We start from the raw sequence: 25,359 nt of genomic DNA, 5'->3' as shown, positions 1-25,359 counted from the left end.
GCTCGCAGCTTGCTTTACAATGACTAATTATCTTCGATATTTCCTGAAGGGTATTCGGGGGAAATACCCGTACATCTGGGCTACAATTAGGATGAGAAATAGGACATTTTAATGCCACTTTATGGTTCCGTATTAGAACACACTTAAAATATAGGGAACATTTTATTTGTAAGTTTTACTTCATTAAATTTAGTATAGTTTCTGTTCTTCTTTTTTATTTCATGTCTTTGTTGCAAACAAAAGTGTAAATTGATGAATTGCCTTCAGCCCTGGTTACTTTCGGGAGCCACACAATAAGCCATTCATAGTTTCTTTATCTAATTCTCTCTCCTTTCATACTTCTATCTCTCACACAGTCCTTCACTCCAGCTCTTGTCATTTCTTATCAACATTCTTTGTGTCAACATTATCTCAACCATCATCATCAACAAAGCACAATAGAAGTGAAGAGGGTTGGTTTTTAGGACACATTTTTATGCATGAAAGGAAGTTGGCTAGTTTTAACAATGCCTTACTGTTTAGAGAAAAAAGTTTTCGAAATTTGCAGGCGTAACAATGCAATACAAAGGTGCAACTGTTTTACTTCAATAGTGTATTGAAAGACCTGAAAGTTTATTTCCTCCTTACTGTCACCTGAGATAGTAGATATTATTATTTAGTATCTTTGCTATCACATAGCTACAAAGAGTTTCATATCTCGAATTGTTTTCTTTTTTCTTGTTTACATTGACCAGTTCTTTGAACTCCATATGTAATTATATGAGCATATGAAATATATATAAATAATGAACTTTGAGATGAAATTATTCTTAATCTCTGAATTCCTAGCAAGCTGAGTGACAAAGTCTCCAGTTTAACATACGAGACTGGCGTAAACAGGAAAATAATGACAATCCATATTCCATTTCCTGTTGGAGCAGATTAAGTGCTAGACAACAGCAGCACAAATCTTCTCCTTATGGTAATCTTCAGTGAAAACCTGTCGAAAGTGAAGGTCAAACTCCCACGTTAATTCAGGCCTGACCTGTGCACGTGACCTGTCTCCCGGCTTTGAGCTCAGGTCAGCTAAAGCTGATTAATGTCGGTATTAGTCTTTCTAAGAGGTTGTATGATAACAGGATCAAACTTCCTTAATATTCACTGCCATGTTTAATATATTCTCAAGTGTCTTCCTCGCTAAACTGTTTCCACAGCCTCACATGTCTGTCACTTGTATACCACTAAGAATTCCTGAAATGTATCATACCAATAATACCAAAAGACTAAATTAGATACAAACATTTTGAAAAGCCTTTTGGTTCGCACGTAAATCCCACCTTCAAGTAATTTCACACAATGGTTCATTTTACTGAAGTAAATATGAATATATCTCATGCACAGTTATCTCCCTTGTTAATAACACTCAGGTTGCCTCTTATTCACTCGTACGCGCGCGCACACACACGCCTATGTCTTAATCGTTTGATTTTCTATCAATGACAGGGAAAGCATCTGCCATCAGGCGAAGTGTGCAGTACTCTGTCTCCTCGTGTGTGGGCGGTGGGCGACACCTCACACCATTGCCGACATCAAAGGTGGGGAAGGTATAAAGAAGTCCGGCTGAGTTGAGCCACCTGCCATCATCGGCTGTATGAGAACGTGAGGCAGGACTGCGAGCATCCAACTGGACATAATCCTCATCTTGTTCTGAATGTGGGCCCATAATATTCTGGTAATCGCCTAAGTCATCGCTTTTACACTTGGAGTCTTCTGTAGAGTAAACCTGAAAATGTGTCAAATTATCGCGTTTGAATTTTTTCCCAAGGTAGATGTCATCTAAAGTTTTTTTCCTCAGATTTCAGCATTTTTCTGTCAGTCTTTCAATGTAAACTAAATTTAGAATTAACAGACCAAGATTTGGAGGGCAATGAAAACAGTGATATGTCAGAAACAGCATTAGCTGCTTGCTTAGTGCATGAATTAGCCATGTACTGACCAGGAAAGAAAGACTGGAAGTTTGAAACAGCTGCTTTGTGCCTGTTCCAACAAATTCTTTGTTTTATTATGTACTTTCTGGCACATTATGTCAATGTGTGGCCACTTCTGCTTACTGAACTCTATGCCCGTAATAGAAACTACATCAGGGCTATGTCTCCTAAGTGTTCCGGGAAAAAAAAAACAGCTTTTGTCCATGAATTTATTTTTGATTACTTCCGGTAAAATTAACTTTTGGTTTCGATTATGGGGTCGTACTTTTATTGAAGAGAGACCTTAGGATTTACTAACAGACTTAGTCCTGTACCCTCAGTTTTATTCATGCACCCATATTCATACTCGCGCAAACCAACCAACCCACATAAAGTTTAACTAACCTCTTTCCTTCGACCTGCACACAGAAAATTCCGTTTTGTGTTGGTCAACTCCGTATAGAAGACATTAAAAATACAAAATACTCCACTGTATGCACAGCACAAGTAACATTACTATATAATAACAACAACAGCAGAGATATTGATAATATTACATTTAAATACATAACACCTTTCTAAAATTCCTTAACTACTTTTGCAGCTGGAGAATAATGCTCAACAATCCTATTCAATGGAAAGCATCATAATTAAGCTGATTAAAAAATAAACTCTACATAACTTTTAGTTTCTCATTCGACCACCTATTCAAAGAGAGAAGGAAGAAAAGAAAAAAATGTCTGAGTGACTGAATGAAAGAAATGAGAGAAACAAACAAACGAAGTGGCAAACAACTAACAGTCAACATACACTAATACAAACATACAGATCGTATTGCTTTTGTCTTTTATAGCAAGATAAGGTATAGAACTAAATTTACCATTCTCTGTTTTGGGACGTTTATCCATGCCCACCGTTTGAAAGTTATCACACTTGCCTGCAGATTTGTTTTTGGTCTTGTCAACAACAGCGTATACTACTTGACACGTAGGTGGGAGGCTCGGTTCTGAACCTTCAATACCTGTAAACATCCTCGATCGATTGCAAAATGTATTTTTGACCGACTGCTCATTCACTCAACCGAAAGGGATAACCTTTTCCCTCTTAATTCTGTATAACATGAACCCAAGGTGACTTAACTGTGGTGTAGCCACTTACATCGCAAGAATGTATTGATAACAGCACTTGTAAGTATTCTATTCAGCATTGACTACAGAGTTGAATTCCACTTACGACAGGTCATCGCAAACCTCTTGATCCTTGCTTTAATTCGGAATATGCTGTAGGGATACCGTTTAAATTATTATTATTATTATTTTTTTTTTGATAAGAGACCCATACTAATGGGAAATTCCTTAGTACAACTTGCAAGCACAGTTGTAAGACATTCCCAATTTCATAGTTTTCTTATTTACCTTAGCACATAATTAAAATGTAATGCGATCGGTTGATGATAACCAATTCACCTTGTTTGATTTCTTTCTCCATTTGTTTTTCTTTGTCAACGATGCTGGTGGGGCGCTGGTTTCTTTTCTTTTTTGTCTTGTCCACTACAGCGTACAGGGGCGTCTCACAGGGCTCCGGTTGTGAAGCGCCGGTAGTTACCTCCGCTTCGAAGATATGAGTCTTAAGTGGGGCTGGAATTCAATCATTATAAGGAGGAGGGCTAGGAACCAAAGACATCACAGCAGTACTGATGGACAATAACTTGTTATGGGGCTCACCAAAATGCTGTTCTGTATAAGTGAATGCTGCTGTCACTCTTCTCACCAGCAAGAACTTTGCCCCCTTAACGCGAGTTTCTTGCGGCATTGACATGCCTGGCTGATGGCAGTCTACATTCACGACATTTAAAACGATCATCATTGCTTTTTATTACTCTCTCGGCACTTTAGCACGCACAACCAATAAATGTCGGAAGATTGTGCGAACCAATATGAGGATGGCCGCAAAAAGCTGATAAGATATGACCGGAAGCGGTTGACGAACCCTGATGCTTAAGAAGCATCATGCTGTTAAATTTTATCAGTTATCAAGTAGAAGGTAAGACGCCTATCTGGAGTGGTCTATAACCCTGAGGTATTAAGCTAATAATAAGCTTATTATATTACAATAAATTACTCCGACATCTACAATGAACAAAATATCATTCGACCAAGTTTTATTTAAGCTAGAAAGAGTTGTTAATGGCCTACCATTCTTTTTCCTCCTTTTTTTAAGTGTAATGATGACAACAATAAATATGAAGACGACCACGATGCCACTTACAACACCAACAATAGCAAATGAATTATGTTGTTCCAGTTCATCTACGACACCTAGAAGACAAAGTTAAAATAATGGATAAAGAATTTTTATGTTTATTTGGCTTTAACCTCATAAATGTTAGGAATAATAATAGTAGGCACATAATACAAGAACTAACTTTAACAGTAGACCTATATTATTACAGTCAGAAACACCGTTAGCATACCGCGAGAAAGAACGAGAATAGTCCTCGTGCCAACTATAACAGCTGAACAGTAATAAACTTATTAGTGATATATTTGAAATCGCTTACTGAAGTCTATTCTGATGGTGAAGTTTCCATCGCCAACCTCGTTGATGATTTGAACCTTGTACAGACCAGCTGACTGGGATGTTAAGTTGACGAATGTCAGAATGCATGTAGATAGGTAACGATTTACTTTTCCAGCCCTACAAGTTATATTTAACATGTGGTCTTTGATGTTATCGATGTTCATTGTATTGCTGCTCTTTGATGATCTTACCAACCACATATGATACTCGTACGGCACAGGGTAAGCAATGATATCAAACGTTACTTCCTCATGTGTATATATTTTGTAGTCACCAATATGCGTAGACAGCTGACCTCGAGGTTTGCCTTTAAAACAAAAAGCATACCCACACACACATAAAGACATACAATAACCCAATAACCCACGCATAATCACAATAATGATTGTCTGTAGTGATAAATTCAAAGTGATATATGTACAGCTGTACAGACGTATTATTCGTACTCAAGTACAGTATAATGTTTGGAGAGAAGGCTGTCCAAATGTTATACTGATGAAAATTTCCACTTACACAAAACACCGAGTTCGAGACGGAGGGAGGTGGTCACGTGATGTGAAAACTCGTTCCTGGCAGAGCACAAGTACATTGCTGTGTCTTCACAGCGAGCGATGAAAGTGTAGTTGGCAACATTCGAGCCGTTAAATATAACAGTGTTGTTATTACGATAGATGGAGATGTGTGGTGAAGGTAGGCCATCTGACTCACACAAAAAGTCCACTTGGTCTCCATCATTCACTGTCTGATTTCGTCCAGAACCGTTCAGCGAAAACCGACTGACTTTTGCAGCATCTGTAAAACAGAAGCTATCAAATTTATTATTTTGTACAGCAGCTAGGACAACTCCTGTTCACACTATTTGGAAACAGTCTTTGAGGACTTTAAAAATCTTTTTTTTTTCGTCCTATTTTGTCATAGGGGTTAATGGATGTTAAATAAAATTTACGAACAACTCTGTAAGAGTCTTGTTAGTAGAATGATCTCAAAAGAGGACCATCAGCATCTTCCAAAAGCATTACTGTGATAATCAAGATGATACGCAAAAGGATTTTGATAATGCCATACTATAAAACTATTCATAAAACATTAATTAGAAAATAAATCATATTTCTTCCACGGCACTACACTTAACTGTGCACAGAGTTAGATAACACATTTCTCTCAAATATATCTGCAAAACAAAAATATAAATCAATATAATCCACGAAATAGTGAATAATTTTTATGATAGAGTAAGGATAATTAGTTAATAAATCGATGGGTGAACTTTTAGGAAGGTTGAATGCATTAAGGGAGATAGAATCAATTTGAAATCACATTAAGGGAGATAGAATCAATTTGAAATCACACTCAAATTTGTTTCTATTATTGTCCGATGGTTCTTTAAAAAATATCACACCCAATAGTAAATGCATAGTCTAAACATACATGTATGAATTGATACAAATTATCACATAGACAATGACAATGACAATTCTTTATTTTCACGCGTGCTAGAATAAGCAGAACGCTTTTTAGATGAAATCTTTGTTCTGAAAAGGCAAATGAAAGAGCAGCAAGAAAAAGAAGAAATAATGAAAACAGATTAGCTATCAAAGAATATATTAGCGTTCAAACATCGATAAAGAGGTGAAAGGCGATAGGATTGTTTACTTACACCCAACATTAGCTGTGTAGATGTTCCCACGGGTCTCATTTCCTCTTCTGATGACGTCACACCTGAACCGGGTTCTCTCATGATCCGAGAGAGTCAAGCGATGAGTAAAGTTCATTTCGTGTGATCTCACGGACAGGTACTCTTGCCTAGCTGGTTGTCCTTGGTTTGTCTGGTTACCAATGACCCACCTCAGGTAGCCAGCAGGTTGTCCTAGACTATTGGTCCTACAGGTACAGGTGACATTAGTGTTTTCTAACACGTAGGGATGTGGGCTACATGACACTGTTGGCATGCGAGGTCCTTCTGCACAAATAATAGGTAGTTTTAGAGTCTTACTTGTGCATAACATCTTGTTCTTCTATGATGTTTAGACTCCATGCTTCGTTTTTGCGAAACAATTCAAGATAGTAAGATTTCAATTTTGATAAATAAAAAAAAAGAGAAGCAAAGGCACAAACTGAGCGGAAATATGATGTACTGTCATTTGTTTCACTGGTTTTTCTTGTTCTTTATAAAAATGAAGTTTCTATCTGTACCCGACAGCGCGTGTGCGAAAGTTCAGACGTCAGTGTGTGGGGGAGAATGGGTGTACTAAACTAATTGTGGAAATGTGCACACGACTGCGCGGTCACTAGACTAGTACTTAAAAAATGCAGGTGATGATTACTGTGGTGTGTGTGTGTGGAGAGAGGTTGGTAGAGAATGGGCCAAACAGATAAAAGTGTGGGTTAGTAAGGGAAACGTTGAAATATAATACATTGAAAGAGATCCCCATATTCTTTCCTTCATTTTAAGTCATTTTTATCTTACCATTTGTAATCCACTCGAAACCACCAGCCAATTTTGCATTGTAAGTTCGTCCACCAGGGTAGATGACAACATAAAAACCATAACGTCCTGTTTCTACTGGGAGAGTTGTGTTGAACAGACAGGAGCCTGACACTTTCACTTCACCCTGGGTGCTCTCGCTGGTTGGAAACGTCACCATCTTGACCATTTCTACAGTTTCATTTCTTGACTGCAGTAACAAAAACATAGGGAGGGGGGCAAAATTCAATATCATAATCATCATCGTCGTCGTCGTAGTCGCCATCATCATCAAACGATATACTTAGACAATGTGGCTTCACACCTTACCAGATAAGAACTAAAAGTAGGCAAGCAAACGTCAACATAGAGAGTAATTAATTTTTTTTTTATCGTTATTCAAGATTTAGTTATTCTCGTAAAGAAAAGCCAGATAAGAAGCCATTCAAAACTGATTTCTTTACAATAAAAGATTTGCTACGAAACTGCATCGTTTGTTTCAATGGAAAAAAAATTATGTATTCGTAAAACAAAGTTAACTCGTCAACAAAAAAATCACTTGGATTTATTTGTTTTGTGGGTAACTAACTGTAGTTAGCATTTTATCTATAATTTTTAGATTAATGATTGTCAGAGGTTTGGGAAAATTCTAGAAATAAACTTGGATCACTAATATTTGTAAATGTTTAAGCTGTCTCTGCTGGAAATACGCATACAAACTATACACGTGCATAGAGCCACCAGAGAATAGCATTGCTTTTCAGACACGCAGTCCCTAACTGAAAAAAATAGTGAATCTCACACAGATTACCCACATCGTGGTTTCTCCTATACAACTGACACAAGTAACGTCCACGGGAGGAGTAGACACTGCCGATGTCACATGATACATTCACGATCCATGACGTATTAATTGCGGTGCATGAAACGCCCTCTGGAGGATCTAAAATAGTTGAAATAAGTTACTGTACGGACGATTGGACAGAAAGACAAAACTAAATTTATATATATACACATATATATGTATAAAAGAGACAAATTTTCTTAAATGTAGTTTCTTTATCTTACTGACACGAGGTACATAAAGGTCTGGCCGAACAAAATTTCAGACTTTTTCCAATTATTTTCAGACGATAAACTTTCCACTTGAAAGCACATACAAAGGCGGTCTGGCGGAGCTGTAAGTATGGATGACCTTATGCAAAAGGTTATTTAACCAACAGAGCAGAGTATGGACAGCGTGCAGTGTTTGAGCTACTGAACGAAGTGGGAATGGAGTCAGCAGGGTGAGGAGGGAAGACAGGAAATCAGGCGCACAATGATGGAGACATTTATAATATAATCATATGTAATGGAACATAAATAATATTAACCTACAGTAGTTTTATAATATAATAATTTTAAAACCAGAGGACAAAGTGCTTACACACTAAGTTGAGTTCACAATGACTCGAGTTCACAGTTGATATTCCATCTGTAAGAACACACTGAAGACTAGCGTTTAACAAAAGACCGATGTCTGAACGATTTGAAGCTTTGATGGTCATGGAACTTGAATGACGAGAATTCACTACATTGGCAATAAACAGTTTCTTGAAATCATCCGTCTTATTGCAAGTATCAGCGCATGTTGATAACAAATCAGAACTATCGGCGCCCTGGCGTTGCAGTCTCCAGTCCACTTGTCCCTGAGCCGTGCAGTTGAAGACAGTGTCTTGGCCAGCCAGCACTTCTCTCACGCCGTCTTTATCACAGGGGAATATAAGTACACCTGAAACTTCATGTTTTACACAAGCCACAATCCACCGTTAATTCATGACAGAAAATTGTAAAGTAGTTCTTTTTTCTTTCTTTTTCTTATTTTCCTATATTTTTCTTCTTCGTCTTCGCTGTCTCACACACGCAGAAATAACCATCCATGCAGTCATACATTTCAAAATATTGTCTTTTCCCGGCGGTTGAATATCATATTACTCATGATGATTAAAGCCGGAGTGACAAACATACGTTTTATCTCTTCTTACGCCATCTACATAGATACATGTAGTCTGACCTTCTGTTTAATGCACGGTCTCAGACAACTATTCGTATTGTGTCTCTTGATGGACATTAAATATCCATTTCTTGAATCTTTATGCTTCGATTTCCCACAACTAGTCAGATGAAAATATTACGGATGTCTAAATATTTGTAAATTTTTTTTACCTCTGTCTACTGAAGAGCGAAGAGAAAGCAAGAGAGCTGCTACCCACAAGCACCATTGCTTTTTCCCATGCTGATGTAAGGCGCAGATGTACATTCCTCTGACTGGTTTCAAGAAAGGTTTCGCAGAAAATGTTCGTGCTGTCTTTCAGCCTCTTTTCTATATTGTAGATTATTTCATAACCCGGAATGTAAAGTGGACTTTAGTACATACTGTTATTACAAGAACTCTTGCTTTAACACATAAAATATATATGATCCTGGAATACCAAGGCAGAGAAAGTTCCTCCTTTTGCCTAGTGATGGACGTCTTAGTAAAGTTTAACGATGGAGTCCTCAAGTTGTTCATACATCAGCGGCTGGCTGAGTCCCGGTAAATGAAAGCTAATGAACGATGCCTCGGCTTAGCCTAAATGCTGTTGAACGTGGAAGGAAATGCTTCCGCAGTCAAGTGAGGGGACAGACAGCGAATGCTGTAAAGGTGGGAGGCAGACGAAGACCACGAACATGTGATGGAGGCGTGGCTATCATGCAAATATGCTACTCAAAACAATGGAAAGGCCATCTTCATATTTTTTACATTTTTATTGTCTCTGTGCAAACAGTTAACAATTCCTTCAAAATCTTTTTGAATGAATCTGTTGTCTTGATGAATAGTCAACATAAATTTGATGACAATCCAGTATGGTCTTCAGAATGCCCAGGTCAGCAGTCAAGCAAAAAAAAGGTCATTGAACCTACACAAAATGCGTGCAATTGCAGCATATCCAAATGAATAGGCAGAATTGAACTGTAGAAAACATGCAGTTGTCTACACAACAAATGTGCCTTGTTAATAGTGCCTCAGAAAAGACGATTAAGTACTGTCGAACAAGGAAGGGTCATTTCTTGGCTGCAAGAGGGCAAAGGTGTTTGAGAAAATGGCCAACGATTGCGAGTTCCTCACTCTGTCATTCAAATTCTACGAGACCGCTACAATGCAACGGGAAGTGTAACAGAACGTATAGAAACCCAGTCAACTATCAGACAGCAGGACAGGTTCATTGTTCTATTGGCTCTAAGTCAGAGAACAGTCACTGCCAGCACACTCAGGAGACAACTGCAAGTTGCGGCCTACGTGTCAGTGATCAGACAGTTCGCAATCGACTCAGGGAGAGCAATCTTCAGTCAAAGCGATGTCCGACTTGTCTCTGTGCTGCTCGTCTTGCATGGACACGAGACCATCTGGCATGGACAAGGCAACAGTGGGCCTCAGCCCTCTTCACTGATGAATCTCGCTTTGCCAGGTCCTTTCACGATGGCCTAATCCGCGTCTGGAAACGACAGGGAGAGTGTTACTAAATTATTGCTATGGTGGTTAATCCATCATGGGGTCGGCATACAGAACTCCCCTCTACCTGGTGCAAGGCAAGCTGACAAGAGATACCACTTTACAACCTCTAGTACTGCCAGTACTGAATGACTTTGGATCAGGCGCTGCTTTTCAAGATGACAACTCCAGACCGCGTAGGGCAAGGGTCGCCAATGATTTCCTGCGGCACCACCGTCAACCGCATAAACTGGCCGGTGTTCCCCAGATATAAATCCCATTGTGTATATGTCATGGCCCAGCGGCTTTCATACCTCAACCCAACAGTTGGCCCCAATCAGCCGTGCCAGTTTCTTCAGTAAGAGTGGCAGGCAATTCCTCAAAGGACTCTGAGACAAAGGTTCCTTACATGTATTAATGCCAATGGTGGACACACACAATATTGACTTTTTTCTCTGATACCACTTTTTCTGAACTTCGAAACCATTGGTCAGGTCAGACCAAGCTCAGTTTTGGTTGTTAAAAAAGATTTTATTTCAATAAAATTGGCTGATTCAGGTTTCGTTTAATGAATAAAAAAAGCTTCGAATTAAAATGATTGTATTATTTTTGGCCCGAAACGATGAATTACTCTACAATAATACAGGTGCTCGTTCGATTGTTTCGAGCAGTATGCAAGCCACAAGACATCTATACTGGACTTCAAGCTGTAGCCGCTTTCCTTATCTTGCGAAGTCTTTAGAAACTGCTCTGCTGTTTAAATGCATCCATTTCGTATGAGTTGGAATGAAAACGGTTTTTTTTTCTTCCAATGAACTCATTGATTGAAGTTTCGTCAGTAGATTGTAAGATTTACTCTTCATTATTTATAAATTTATGACGTCTCTGACTGTAAGTCATTATATGTATTATGATGAATAAATAAATGACTTAGATGTCTGTGAGAAAAGTAATCTGGAACCAACTGCTATTCACTTTTTCATGACGACGCTCTTGTCTATTAGTCGGGGCCTCGTCGATCTGGTTATTACATTTGCGTGCAATTACTCGTTTCTGTGCAATATTTCGTTACACCTATTTGAGTATATCAGAGATGTGACATGTTATGTCTGTCTTTTAAAAATGCTTAATGTATTTCACACAGAGTAGAAACAATATGACCTTATTTGATCATATAAAAGAACGGTATGCAGGAACGACCCTTAGATGGCAAGATCATCCTATGATCAAAAGAAAACACCTAAGCTTTTCCCAAAACATAAAAAAGTGGCTGGTTGGAATTCTGATATCCTATACCAAAAACAGACCATCACTCGCACATTCTTCCCACATAGCACAAACAGTTGCCTTTAGGCTGCGCATAAAAAATTAATTACCAAATAAAAGACAAATATTAATACACATTAACATATACACATACACTACCCAAAACCTTAGGGGTCACGGCCACATAAAAGCACGTCAGGCATGACGAGCTGGAGGGGTGGAAACAGGTGGGTATGGTGTAATAGGACCAACCAGTTTAGCGCTCTTAAGTGTAATTAGAGCCTACTAATTTCAGCATACTGTTGGGGACGACACACAAGCCACACACCTGACTGCCGACGATACACTTCATTTCGACTTTCCTTCTCGGGATAATTCCTGAAATCCTTACTTGGCTATGAATATTCATATTGAACTTTAACTACCACTGTTACAACAACAACAAAACAATAATAACTCTTTCCATTATCATGACTTCCAACCAAATATTAAATTTTCACACCATTCTTTCACCGATATGGAGGTGGCTAAAGCAATAAAAACAATTAACTCGTCTCATAACTTGACTAAGCAAGGAATTCCCCGGTCTCTTTCGCTCATAAATTCGCTACAGTGTCTCTTTTCTTCGGGGACTGGCGAGGGAATAAACTCAGTTATTTCCCCAACTACAGGGGTTCGGTGAACCTTTCGCTCACTCATGCACACTACCATGCATTCCAACTAGTACACAGTTAAGGGGGGTAATCTCTGCTTCCCAAAAGACAAGGGCGACAACCCCTCCCCCGTTCATAACACATAGAGGCGAGCCATATGGGCGGTAGCGCTTTGAAAAATATGGAGTTATGGTTTAATCAATTAGGCATAGATCAAGCCGGCTAGCTCAAACAGAAGACTAAAATTTTAATTACAAACAAGGATCGTTAAAGATGATCCGAGATCAGCTTGTGCTTATAACCGAGAAGCATATAAACAATGCACAACAAATCAACTCAAGGTTCTTTCACATGAAATTTGTGTCATTGAATTCCATCCTTCCTTGTTTTTTCCTTGTTTTCTGTTTTATTCTTCTTCTCAGCCATAGTACTGACTAAACCTGTGAAAAAATAGACAATTTGCATGAAGTACAGAAATGAAAAGTTCTTGTTTAAGAAGTGATTAACATCTGCAACAGAACAAACTTCAAAGCAATATCTTATGAAAATAACCTAAACAAAAAAGACTGTTACATTTTCTTCAAAACTAGTGACAAGTGATCCCCCAAAAGTGGATGCTGCTTCAGTTTAGCAGATGACGTTGCCTTGAATGCATTTATTTCTGCATCAGACACATAGTTTTGAAATTATTTTGTGTATGCTGAAACATTCTGACTTTTTGTTCAAGAATGAGATAAATCCATCAAAGCAGAAAATCTTGCTGTTAAAATGAATTTTATCAATAAATTATGTTCGAACAATAAAGGTAAAGGTCATCCCAGGACCTTTTCAGGTCATTAGGAAGTAAGGTGTTAGACACCTCACTTTTCTATGGGCAGTGCAAATCTCCATGGCTAGCCTTTAGGTTTGGACGCCAATGCTCTAACCACTCGATCCCCCTAAAAATTGTGTTTACATTCTTGTTATTACTTTGCAACTGATATTTGTAACTAACGAGTGGTATATTTGTTAGATTGAAACAAACTCTAGCTCTCAAACTCTTTTTAGCAGGGATTGGTGACAAAAAAACATGTTAGATTCAATACATCTAGGGTAGTGAATTTTACCTTAAGGGTATGGCTTGAAATGCTCTGCTTCATCCAAAAGTTTGACATCAAGGAAACCACAGTGAGTAATACCAACGTTCCACGAATCACATATGCTCCTGATGTCCCTGTATCTGCTGAAACTAGCAATAGAGTTACAACAATATTAGGACACACAAAACCGTTTTTGCTCTTTGAGAAGACATCTTCTATGATTTTCCCATAGATGAAAGAAGAATGATTAATCTGGTCAAGGTGAAACAAGCGTTGTAGCTCCGAATAACTAATAACTTCTGTCCAACACAAACATCTGTTTTGTTTATAAGATTTCACCTAAGATATTGCAGGTGGCTCGGGAAAAAAGTACTATTCAAAGATAATGTTGAAAATGATGTTATTAAGATGGTATAAGTAAGGGAATGGGACAGTGAGTGGGGGACATATTTTAATAGAGATAGATACACAGTAGAGAAAGCAGCCCACGAAACCATATTGTTTTTCTCTTCTTGTCTAGAAACATATCAGGCGACTTTCGCTTAATCTACTCCTTTGAGCACTGAAAAAAATCTCAAGCAAAGGAACATCAACCAGGCAATGCAGTGTACTGGTGTTAGTATGTGTTCGCGTGCACATGCAATTCATTTAATGAAAATGTATAAGAGAAATATTAAGGAACACTGACAAGAAAAAAAAGTTGAGGGTAATTTACACAATAACATCCCCAACAACCACTACCATTGGCTTATACTTTGGCTTGCTTTCTCAAACATTTCCCTTAAGTTCACCTAATCTATCTGGCAACAATAATTTTGACTATTTGTGTCATCTAAATATGTAATGGAAGGCATAATGAATGGCTGTCTTTCAGAGTTAGAACGAGTCATTCAACTTTATCTCAAGGGAACACTTACCGAAGCTTATATTTTTGCAGACGTTTACCTTCAAAGGATTTTTTGGTATTGCACAATATTTGCATTCTAGCAGTGCTCCATTATCTTGGCTTATATTGGCCCAGTAAACAAATATATATGTAAAGATATCTTGGGTGGAATCATCACACCAGCAGCTGTTAGGAAGTGAGCTATTCTGTTTTTTACAATTAGAAGGTTCTGGTAAAGGTGCTCGGCATGGTGTTGATGTGATTTTATCAACTGTGCGATCCAATCTCACATATTCTGGTGATGATAAGCATCCTGCATTATCAACTGCTGTTTTGTTGATCTTGCATATGAGTTTGTTCTGTCCTTCCTTGAATTGTGGGCATGTCAACTCCACATCAGAAAGGTCCACTGTAACAGTGCGTGATAAATATATTAACAATTATGAGGAGTCATTTTGTATTCCTGTCTACTTAATTCATCTATTGGAATTATTTTTCTTGACAAATTCTGAGAATATTAGAAGCTGTAAATAAAGTTCAAAAATCGAAAAATTTTCAATACGAATTTAACTGACACAAACAGAAAACCAATCAAAGTATCTCTAAATCTATACTTTGAGAAACGACTTCAGATAAATGTGTCTAATGCACTCAAACACAAAAATTTGTACATACATCCAAGACTTATAGTTAATTCGAATCCTATAGTGCCCTCAACAATCCCATAATAATTCATGTGGTTAGATCTTCATTCTCACAGTGCAGGAACTACCATCACTATTATTTTAGGTGTGAGAAAAAAGTGAAAAAAGAAGTAATTATATAATTACCTCCAAAGTTAACTTATTTGTGAATACAGTTTTTTTAAAATAACAACATTACTAATGTTCTATACTCAGACACTGAATAAAATAAAGTTATATGAGCCACTAAAAACTGTCCATACTTTCAGCCTCATAAACCTTCAAGACTTTCACCTGCTCTTTTGTTGGGTTCAAAATACCAACTTTAGCTCTTCTCTTCAGGCAGCATTTTTCTTTCTTTACCCAAAAAGAGTTGTACTCGTTCAGTAACATAGAAAGGTACACTAATGCTAAACTGGAAAAATGAGCTCAGAGGTAGTTCTCTCCCCTACTACAATGTGGTATGTAACAAAGCACAGAAGAGTTTTCCACTGCAATACTTTACCAGTCCATGTTAAAAATGTCTTATACAAAATTATTCCCACTAAAAGTATCAATTTTCATGTCAGGTAAAATTTGTTTTCCAGGAACTGAAGTTTGCTGGCTTCAAATCCAAGAATGTTAAATCACTAATATTAGATTGTATTGTGTATTTATTGTGTGGATTTGTGTGTTTATTGTTACTCATTAAGAATATATATAAGTAGTTATTCATCAGCTGTACTTGGTTTTACAGGTATGGCATAACAAAGTCTAATGCTCATAGTGAATATTATTATGTTTATTTTACATCTTGAAAAGAAAAAGCATTTCTATCTTTAAATTCTAATCCTAACCCTGCAAAATCTTGCTTAAAATTACTTAATAAACTACTTATCTCATAAGTATATATATGCAAATATCATCTAAAACTTATTGAAAACAGACTTTTGATACAAGGATTACACTAATACAGCCATATGCAACAAGTAAATGGTTCTTCATGCTCTTGTTTCACAAGTGCTTACAAGAAAACAAAATGCATAATACTCTGCTTTACAAAATTAATAATCAGAGAAGCTCCTTATGTCTGATTTGTTAAAAAAAAAAATTGTTGCTTAGCCTGATATGCTAAATGAAGATGGATTTCTCCTTGGGTAGGTGGAATAGCTAGCATTTCTCTTCTTCCCATGCCATCCAGCATCTCATATGTTGTCAAAGGCTACAAACTCCAAGTCTATGCTTGTTTCTTTTTTTCTAGCTTCAGAATGTCTATGTTAAGCTTTGCATTCTTTCATAACTGACATTTTGCACAAGTGAATTTTACTAAAAATATGCTAATCTGTTCGAAAAAAGTAAACAATCAAAATTAAAAAAAAACAAAAAAACAAAGAGAAACAAAATTCCTATCCAAATATCTGAAATCAGTAATTCTGGCACTATAAGTCGAAAAGGTTTCACAGTAAGGTTTAGTTTTTATTAACCATCTTTTTAAAATCTTAGCAGTACTTAATATTTAATATTTTTCTAAGCATGTTTCAATTGTATCTAACGTGCAGGAATTTATAGTTTGTGACATCTCTCTATAATAAGCAGTAGAATTGTTGTGGTTTAAATTGCATTACAAAATTATCACAAATTATTTCTTGCACTTCTTGAAGAAGAATAATTTAAAACATTCTGTAATCAATGTAAAATAAAAACTTTTTATAGTCGAAATATACTAATTTCAAAATGCTAATCTTTCTGCTTCTCATTTTTCTAAATATAAAATTACTTTTGTTCGGTTGGCTGCTTTAGCAGGAAAGTGCTTCAACATTCAGGCAATTTTGCACTATGGAAAACGGGAATGGTGAAGGGAGAAAGAAACCAGAATTAAAAGAGAACCCCCACCCCACCCCCCCCCAAAAAAAAAAATGGCAAGGCCTGTAAACAAATAAGGAGTGTCCCGAAAAAATATCTGAATCGTACCTTTACACTCCAGCTGTGACAAACAAGACTGCACAAACTCCTGACTTCACGCGCAAATTTCACAAATCGCAGAGCAGTTAGAAAGAGTAAGAGCTTAGCAAGAATCAAATAACACCTTATGCATATGTCATCTATGAAAATGATCCCCCTTTCTTCATGCTTTTCTCAAGTGTTTTAAAAAGTTGAAGCTTCCTTGATGGTCATGATCACAGTTATTTCCCTTGATATCCATAAATGGATATGAAGCCATCTTGCTATGAGTGTGATGTCTTTTTCTTAAATATAAAGCAACAAATGTAGGCTTCAAATAAAATAAAAAAATTAGAGGCTCTGTTGAATGATCAGTTACTTAATGATAGTGACCTATAAAACCTGTTGCTGAATAATAAGAATATGTTAATAACTGACGTAAAAATAAACAAGAAAGAATTAACTCCATGATGAACTGTATTAAAAAAAACATAGAGATCTCCAATTCCTTCTATAATTTTTTCTGAGACCTTTTTATTAAGGAAAACTCATCTACAAGCATCGACATAATTTACGTAATGTTAAATACAGAGAGAGGAATATATTATTATGTTAAGCTTATGTTTAAAGGGTTTAAATCTGTGGCAGCTGGATATATGATTCTTTTTTATGGATGGCAAACCATCATTGAAGAGGGAATTTTGTGACAAGACAGCTTATTATACACTATCTCATTGCCATTAAAGTATCTGATAAAAGAGAAGAAATATACAACCATTACTGTCATGTAAAAAGACAACCATCTAGGTGGATGGAGGGGAATTGCTATTTCAGCCAGAGAGGTTGTATGCCCCAGGGCCTGTACTGGCTCTTTGCAGCCCTGTGTACATGCGCAAATAATTCATCTTTTGTTGTAATTTTTATTGTTTTATTGTTTGGTCTGCTCAGTTCAATAAATAAAACTATTCTTTGTTCATTTGTATGTAGGGTCATTACTGAGCTCTTTTCAAGTAACGACAAGTTGAATAGCTCCATATGTTCCAATTCATATTAATAGGATTCAATTGTTTGTACACGCTTTCAAAACTTTAATTATACACTCCAATGTAACACATGTAACCTTTTCGGTTGACTTAGCTGTACAATAATAATATTTCAAGGTAATAATCATCGTTGTTCTTTATCTTGAATGGCATTAATGCATCAGACTCGCAAAAATGAACAATAAAGAAAAATATTTCGCAATTTCACTTGGTATACAATGTTCAGCAGATGGAAGAATTATACAGTTACGTTAATGATACTATACTTTCAATTTAGGCCAAAATACTATCTTATACGACTTCATAAAATTATTTAGATTACTGACATCCATTTTACAAATTTTGAGTTTTCTATAATACAATTAAATAAAATAATACATAACCTATATACATGTTCACCTGAGGAACACTACAATTTTTTTCATTAACTAGTAATGATTTGTTCAGTGTCATAGCTCATTTTTATTATTTACAAGTAATCATTGCAAACAACGAGAACGTACTACAAACTGGAAAGGGAATCCAGATGCAAACGAGAGAAACACGGATGCAGACTAAGTAACAGGGAAGTTTAATATTTGCGAATGCGAGGAGCAGGGCAAGTAACGAACAGATCATGAACGTATATAGGGATATTCCTGAACAGACGATGACTCATTTCAAGAGTTACATAATTAAGAAACACGAATAATTTATTTTTTCGACCCGTTAAAGTGATAGCTTACCTGATGGCAAGAAGTATAAAAGCTGAGTAAAGAGAAATATCCACATTGTTTTAAACAGAACGAAGGCGACCTTTGGAATTTCCGTAAGGAAAAACTTGTAGCTGATCAAGCGCGCGAACTAATACAATCATGAACGTGTATTTATGAACTGATGTCTGCACGCCGAGACTCACTCTTGGCCTCTTGCGAAGTGAGTCTCGGCGAGCCGTACCAACAAAATAATGTAAATAAACCGGAAGCTATGTTGTCTAATACCTCGTTTAAGTAGTTTATCAGAAATGTGAATAAATCCAAAGCTTTGTCATCTAATGCCTCGTTTTAGCTGTTCACTGAAAAAAAAATCTTCTGCCAGCAGTCCAGAGATATTCGTGATATAAGCGCTACTTTGTCGTTCATTGTCAATCCTCATGCACCTGCAGGGCTGCAACCTATATATAGACATGCACCTGCTGTATTTAACCAATCATACCACGAAAAAGCACTGGAAAGCATTTTGTTAATAGGAGTTAGATGCCAAAGGCTTTAACAGATCAACACTCGGTAAATACACATAAGAAACCGACAAATATTCGTAAAAATCGAATCTTGTGTACAGAGAATCGAAAAATCAAGCATTCATATGTAACAGGCATAGACAATATATATATATGTCTCTGGGTGAGGCTCACAACCCACAGTTTTCTCAAGCTGAAGTTTGTGTTGCAGGCACCTGCTTAAAGAGAATGTTTGATTGTTACCTCAATTGGCTTTATAAAATACATTAACTACCACTGAGCTATGTTGATAAAACGATTTTGATTAAATCCTTGTCATCAATATTATCACAAAACTTAAAAAAACAGTAGATATACAGGTAGGCCTCGACTTACGACGGTGATCCGTTCTTGCGCGGCGTCGTAAACCGAATTTCGACGTAAGTCGGATCATACGTTCATACAGTACTGTACCATAATAACAGCACAGTACTACAAACACTTAGCCTATCCAAACACCTGTCCTAACACAGTACCCTACATAATTATCAATAAACATAAGTACAGTAAAATATTGTGCAGTACACTACGCTTTGCTATCACTGTCGCTGTAATAGGAGCAGATCCTGTCACGTGTTCAAGGATGCGATCTTTATCCTTGATAATCGTAGCGACAGTCGAACGACTAAGTCCTAATAACTGTACTGGACTCTATGACTTCCGCCGCACGTGGGAATGAGGCGCATGTACAGTTCGACTTACGATGCTAAACCTCGTAAGTCGGAATGAGCGTCGTTTAAAGCGTCGTAACCACGAAACGAGGTAACTCGAGACCGTCGTAACCCGAGGACTACCTGTACTTAATTTTAAAATATTTAAAACTTGAAATGATTTGTCAAATAATAGATAACTTGTATTTGCTACAGTACAGAACCGAAAGGCTGTACGTGCTACATGTACATGAAATGTCCATGGATCTGACCACCTGCGTGCGTGTGTGCATACTTAAATGAAGGGCTCTGATAGATTTGTTAAAGCTTTTGCACAGGTGTCGAAGGCAGTGGACTTTCAAAGATTTTATGTCTAAGAAGTATTAACATATATTAACGCCTTTTGCTAAAAACAGTATGCGTAATCAAGGATTAAGTGGAATGTCATGAAGACCTGTCAAAGCTATAGAGAGTAATATTTTCTCCCTGATTTATCTTACCATCTTAGGCCTTCTCAAGGAACGATTGGGAAAGAGCCTCCAATGCGGCAAGGATCGAGAAACTGAAAAAGTATTAAAATGAAAATATTGGTAATTTTGTAAACATAGATATCTAAGTATGCCTTATATTTTTTAGTTCTGGGTTCTCTGTTGTCACCACGGTTGTTCGTGTTTATGATTATTTGTTGTTTTCTTTAAGTCTGCTTTTCGTATTCCTTACACATGCTTTTGTTTCTTCCCTAATGTGGACGGATTATCAAAAGTACACTTGCCGCAGATGTGCTACCAAATAATCTTACTGCTTCGAGTTCTGATGCCAAGAGTTTCCAGGGAACCAGTCCTTCTGGAGGTCTTTAGCCTGAAGATGATACAGTCATAACAATTCAGACAGACCTGTACAAATGCACAGATATTTCCTTATTTTGTTCAGTTAATTAAGCAATTGATTGAGACTGAGATTTTGATTAGAATGAAGACCCATAACATTATTCTTAGCTAACGGGGGTGAAGAAAGTTTACTGGGTGAGTTAACCTCAAGAGCAGTTAGAAACCTCTTCAGCCCGTCGTGTATTATCTTTTGTGAACTCGCCTTTGGGTAGCCTCGACGTTAACTTCAAGGCGTGCCAGCTACGACTGTGGTTGAAAAGAAATCTAACATGCAAGCAAAGAAAGTTGCTACCTTTATGCTAATTAAGATATTCAGCAGTACTCGTAAAATAGTTTGTCTTCCACTACGTTTACGTTATGATAGAAAAGACGATACGCATCAACACAATAAGTACAATCTGTACTGGTTCTTAAGAACGTTATTATCGATGATGTGGAAGACAGACTCAGAAATGTAAGCAGGTAAGTATTGCAAAAAACCCCCAAAAAAAAAAAAAAAAAAAAAAAAAAAATCCCCACAATAATATCGTGGTATGCTTTCATTTGGGACAACAGGCTGATCATATTTTGTCATTACACTTTGCAAAATATTTACTTAGTACTTAAAGTTCTAAATTTAAGCACTAGCTTAATTATGACCTTTGATCCATTTATGGATAAGTTTGTAATATGATAACAACATCACATTGAAAACCTACAGATATATCAATATTTCCACAAACAGCTAAGAATTGGTTTCTGTTCGTCATTTAACTATTGTAACGTTAATTTCCTTCTAGTTTCATCATCCTGGTCATTAAACATACCAGACGATTCAGCCATTGAGAATCGACATCATCCGTTTTCTGTTTTTGCTTGAAAGGGCCGTGACTCCAATCCTATCTGGCTCTTGCTTGGTGAGTAGTTGTCTCAGCATTACACTAATAAAAACACATGTTAGAACCAACATGAAACTTTGCACTTCTTCAAACTGTTTATCATCCATCCCTCTTTACACCCTGACTCGCCTAGTACTTAAAAAAAGTTATTGTTTCTTATCAGTATTGCAGAGTCATAAGGTGCATTCTGCATTAATGTGCTTCCGTTGAACCCCAGTGTATCATGCCCCTCACATTCTTATGTATTCGAAATATTGTTCGAATGTTACAAAACAGAGGAAGCCAATCGAATACACAGATTATTGGCGTACTTTGTAACTGTAAATCATCGGTGGTATTAATTCTTATCTCTCAGAAAGAGCCTTAATTAGCGTCAACCTCTTCCCTACTTCGCCCAATCTAGTTTTAAAAGGAGGCTTTCACAAGTCTTAAAAAAAAGGAGTAAAATGTGGCTTCCGATAGTCTCGGAAAGTTTATATTTCTTAAGATATAAAACGTTGAGGGATGAGAATTCCAAGAGTGTAGCTCCTTCGATGATCATCCCCTTATTGTCAAAAAAATTTGTTGTTGTTGTTGTTGTTGTTGTTGTTGTTGTTTCTATGACTGTCGAAATTACCACGTTTCCTGAGAAGAAATGAGAATTTTGTGCCCTGATGCTACGTGTCAAAACACGAAGGGGTTGAAGTGAAGGGCCGGAAGGGTAGCCGATTGTTAATTTTTAATCGCTCTCTGCGTGAAGCCAGCGATTAAGTGTCTCCGCCGATGTTGAAGCAGCAGGAACATCTAATCATAGAAGCTGCCAAACCTTTTAGACATGCGTGTCCTTGTCAACCAGCCAACGATACTGACACAGTACTCACCCCTAGTGTCACCCGAGCCGTCACGGCTTGTAGGCGAATGTACTTTCCAATTACCCTAGCACCAGGTATTCATAAGCAGTGAGTCATGACGATCTGGGATATTAGCTGCGACGTGACAAGACAATAATCGTCCAGAATTTTTCATACATATGTACATACACTTTCTTTAGGGATGTACTTACAATTAATATTCTATGACTGGTGCAGTGAAACCTTGATAAACTATATAGATATTATGGACGTATTTATTTAAGAAAACGACGATGAAACTGAATAAGACTAAATTGTGCCCTTCGCTTATTGCATCGGAGCCATTAGATTTTTCTCTCTTCACCAAATTCACACACAGATATGTTGACTTATCTATTTCACGCGATGAAATAATGGCATGTTTAGTACGGTCATTATTTTAGAAACATAAATTAGTTAAAACTACAAACCTTGGCTGAGATAGAGCGATATGCTCACCATAGTAGAAATGTATGGTTTAATCATCGACGGTAGAAGCAAAATCATAAACACCAACACCAACAACAAAATCGAGTGGAATTTCTGTAGCTTTCAACGTGAAGTACATATGTCTGCAGTTGTTTTCGCTTACCTTTCTTCCAGGTAGGTACATGTCACCTGACAGTGTCACCCTTGCTTCACGTTGAAAGGCACAGCGGCACTACTTTAGCTTCCTTGTGCTGGGGCATGTGCCCAGTCGGTAAGTTCGATAAACCAATCAAAGACGATGATGATGAAATTCATATTGTTCGATTTGCTGCTGACGGCAGTAGTCTGCGTACCTGCAACGGGGCCTTATCGCTGTTTCCATCATGCATCTTGCTACTTATTTTCCTAGCTCGGTTCACTGCCTTTAAAATGTCGGGCATGCGCTGTGTTCTTCTTATCTGCCCCACCTACTTTCCGGTGACAATAATAGATATTTATATTGCTTACATAGTGGGTCTATATAAAGTTACTGCACACTGAGCATTGGTTCAACGAATATGTAAAATAACCACACTAGCTTCTAGTATATCTCGCACAGATGCACTAAAATCTTCATTGGCTTAAAGCAGACCTGGGCAAAGGCCGGCCCGCGGGCCGGATCCGGCCCACCTCCTGTCTCTGACCGGCCGGCCCGCTTGCCCGCTGGCCCGCTGGCCCGCTGGCCCGCCCGCCAGTATATATACTATATACATACAGTATTGGGTAAAACTGAGTTAACTATATTAGTCCGGCCCTCTAAAAACATTCCAATTTCTCATGCGGCCCCTTGGGAAAATTAAGTTTTAAAACGACTAGTGCGCTATGAAAATGCAAAGTATTTAATACTTTCAAAAACATTTAATCAGTCTCTTCTGAAATAAATCAAGAAAAGAAACAAATAATTTTCTATGAACTTGCAAGAATTTTATTTGTCAAGTATTTGATTATTTGTCGTATCCAAAGACTGAGAAATGTTTAGGTAACTGCTACTAGCATATTGCCAAAAAGTCGTCATGGATTACTTCCCTTTAAAACCGACATTTTCTTTTATTATTTTATCTTCCTTTTGTTCCTGTCTGGATTTTCCTTCTTTCTGTAGCTGCTTATCTTTTTTATTTATTTTTTCTTCTCTCTTTCAACCCTATTTTATACACATAATACAATATTGTTATATGAACAAAGAGAAGCATTATCCTGAGAGCTTACAAAGCACTACACTAAGAAAAAAAAAAACAACCCGACGATACGCACAAAAGACCCTTCTGTTTTATTTATCAGCTTTGCTGGTTTTTAAGAACGACGGATAAGATGTAAACTAAATCAATATCCTTTCTTAATAGACACATTGTACACGTGAAAGTTTAAACAATCTTCCTGCTTGTCAAAATGGTTCTTTTGACTGAGTGAGCATCAAAGGCTGTGAAATAGCTGGCTAGACGAACCTTTCGTCTAGATGTCACAAACATCACATGTACACGTATTATTTTTTTCCCTACACAGAGCCACTGGCGATCAGTGGAGGTTGTGTGAATGGACCCTTTTGTTTGCTCTTGAAGGCAGCACAAACTATGTTTTGGCTTGTGTCATTGAAAGACCTCACGTCGAGTGAAATCGATGTAACCATGGCTAGAAGTAAACTCGGAGCATAAAAAGTAAACAACGTAGTTCAGCCGATTCACCCGACTGTTTGGGTATTAACAGAACTGGTGGCAGTTCATCAATAACGACCAGTCTTCATGTGTGTAGTATGGGGCATTCAAGTTTGTCATTGTGCAGTGGGACAAGTGCTTTGTTTATGATTAGTTTTATGAGTTCGTTCACTCTTTGGAGCTTGTTCTTTACCTTATTTGTGTAATAAAAAAATTAGTTAGCCTCCTCGACCAGGGTTGTATAAAATAATAATGTGCTTATATCCTCTGATCAATAAAATTTCATTTTTAAGTGCAAAACGAAAGTAGAGACGAATAGTTATGAGAAAAATGCAGGGTTTTCATGTAAGCAATGTGAGCACAAATGGATAAATATAGACGTGACGTCACAGCAATGTTAATTTTGGAATTTTCGAAGTACCTAAATATTGTAAGTGAAATTCGATGGAGTTTTTATTTTCGGAAAAAACTGCCTCGTTCTTAAAAAAGACAGCAAAGTATAGTTGTCACATTGATGTCGCCACAACACTGCTTGTCACCCCAGCGATCAAGCACCCGTTGAAGCAGGCAAAATCTCTACTGAAACCGTGCATGTGTGTCTACCAGACAGAGCGAAGTATCTTATCTCTGTGATTAAATGGTATTTAGAGCTTCTCTCTGTTTGACTGT

At 37.3% G+C, this 25,359-nt stretch overlaps 1 protein-coding gene across 10 annotated transcripts; it reads right to left on the bottom strand.

The window, feature by feature from the left end:
- Positions 1–453: 453 nt before the first annotated feature.
- Positions 454–23,540, bottom strand: LOC112568358. 10 transcript variants are annotated; one of them, XM_025245629.1, is made up of 20 exons: positions 23,005–23,140; positions 22,565–22,669; positions 21,633–21,746; positions 20,739–20,797; positions 20,440–20,501; positions 18,757–19,465; positions 14,417–14,794; positions 13,527–13,648; positions 9,196–12,860; positions 8,417–8,767; positions 7,806–7,933; positions 6,994–7,201; positions 6,184–6,486; positions 5,040–5,318; positions 4,507–4,833; positions 4,142–4,264; positions 3,413–3,583; positions 2,827–2,967; positions 2,352–2,365; positions 454–1,762 (listed from the first exon to the last, which is right to left on the bottom strand). In XM_025245629.1, exons 9-20 carry the CDS (start codon positions 9,287–9,289, stop codon positions 1,454–1,456), a joined length of 2,448 nt encoding a protein of 815 aa, XP_025101414.1. In that variant the 5' UTR covers positions 9,290–12,860; positions 13,527–13,648; positions 14,417–14,794; positions 18,757–19,465; positions 20,440–20,501; positions 20,739–20,797; positions 21,633–21,746; positions 22,565–22,669; positions 23,005–23,140; the 3' UTR covers positions 454–1,453. The 10 variants fall into 10 exon arrangements, with proteins under 10 accessions (XP_025101414.1, XP_025101417.1, XP_025101420.1 ...); XM_025245632.1 differs by lacking the exons at positions 22,565–22,669; positions 23,005–23,140 and adding an exon at positions 23,166–23,540 and having other exon boundaries at positions 14,676–14,794; XM_025245635.1 differs by lacking the exons at positions 22,565–22,669; positions 23,005–23,140 and adding an exon at positions 23,166–23,533 and having other exon boundaries at positions 2,884–2,967.
- Positions 23,541–25,359: the final 1,819 nt, after the last annotated feature.

This window comes from Pomacea canaliculata, linkage group LG7 (genome assembly GCF_003073045.1).
Source record: "Pomacea canaliculata isolate SZHN2017 linkage group LG7, ASM307304v1, whole genome shotgun sequence".
Classification (NCBI taxonomy): domain Eukaryota; kingdom Metazoa; phylum Mollusca; class Gastropoda; order Architaenioglossa; family Ampullariidae; genus Pomacea; species Pomacea canaliculata.
Note: the sequence above shows the minus strand (reverse complement) of the source record. Positions and strands in the feature narration are given on the sequence as shown.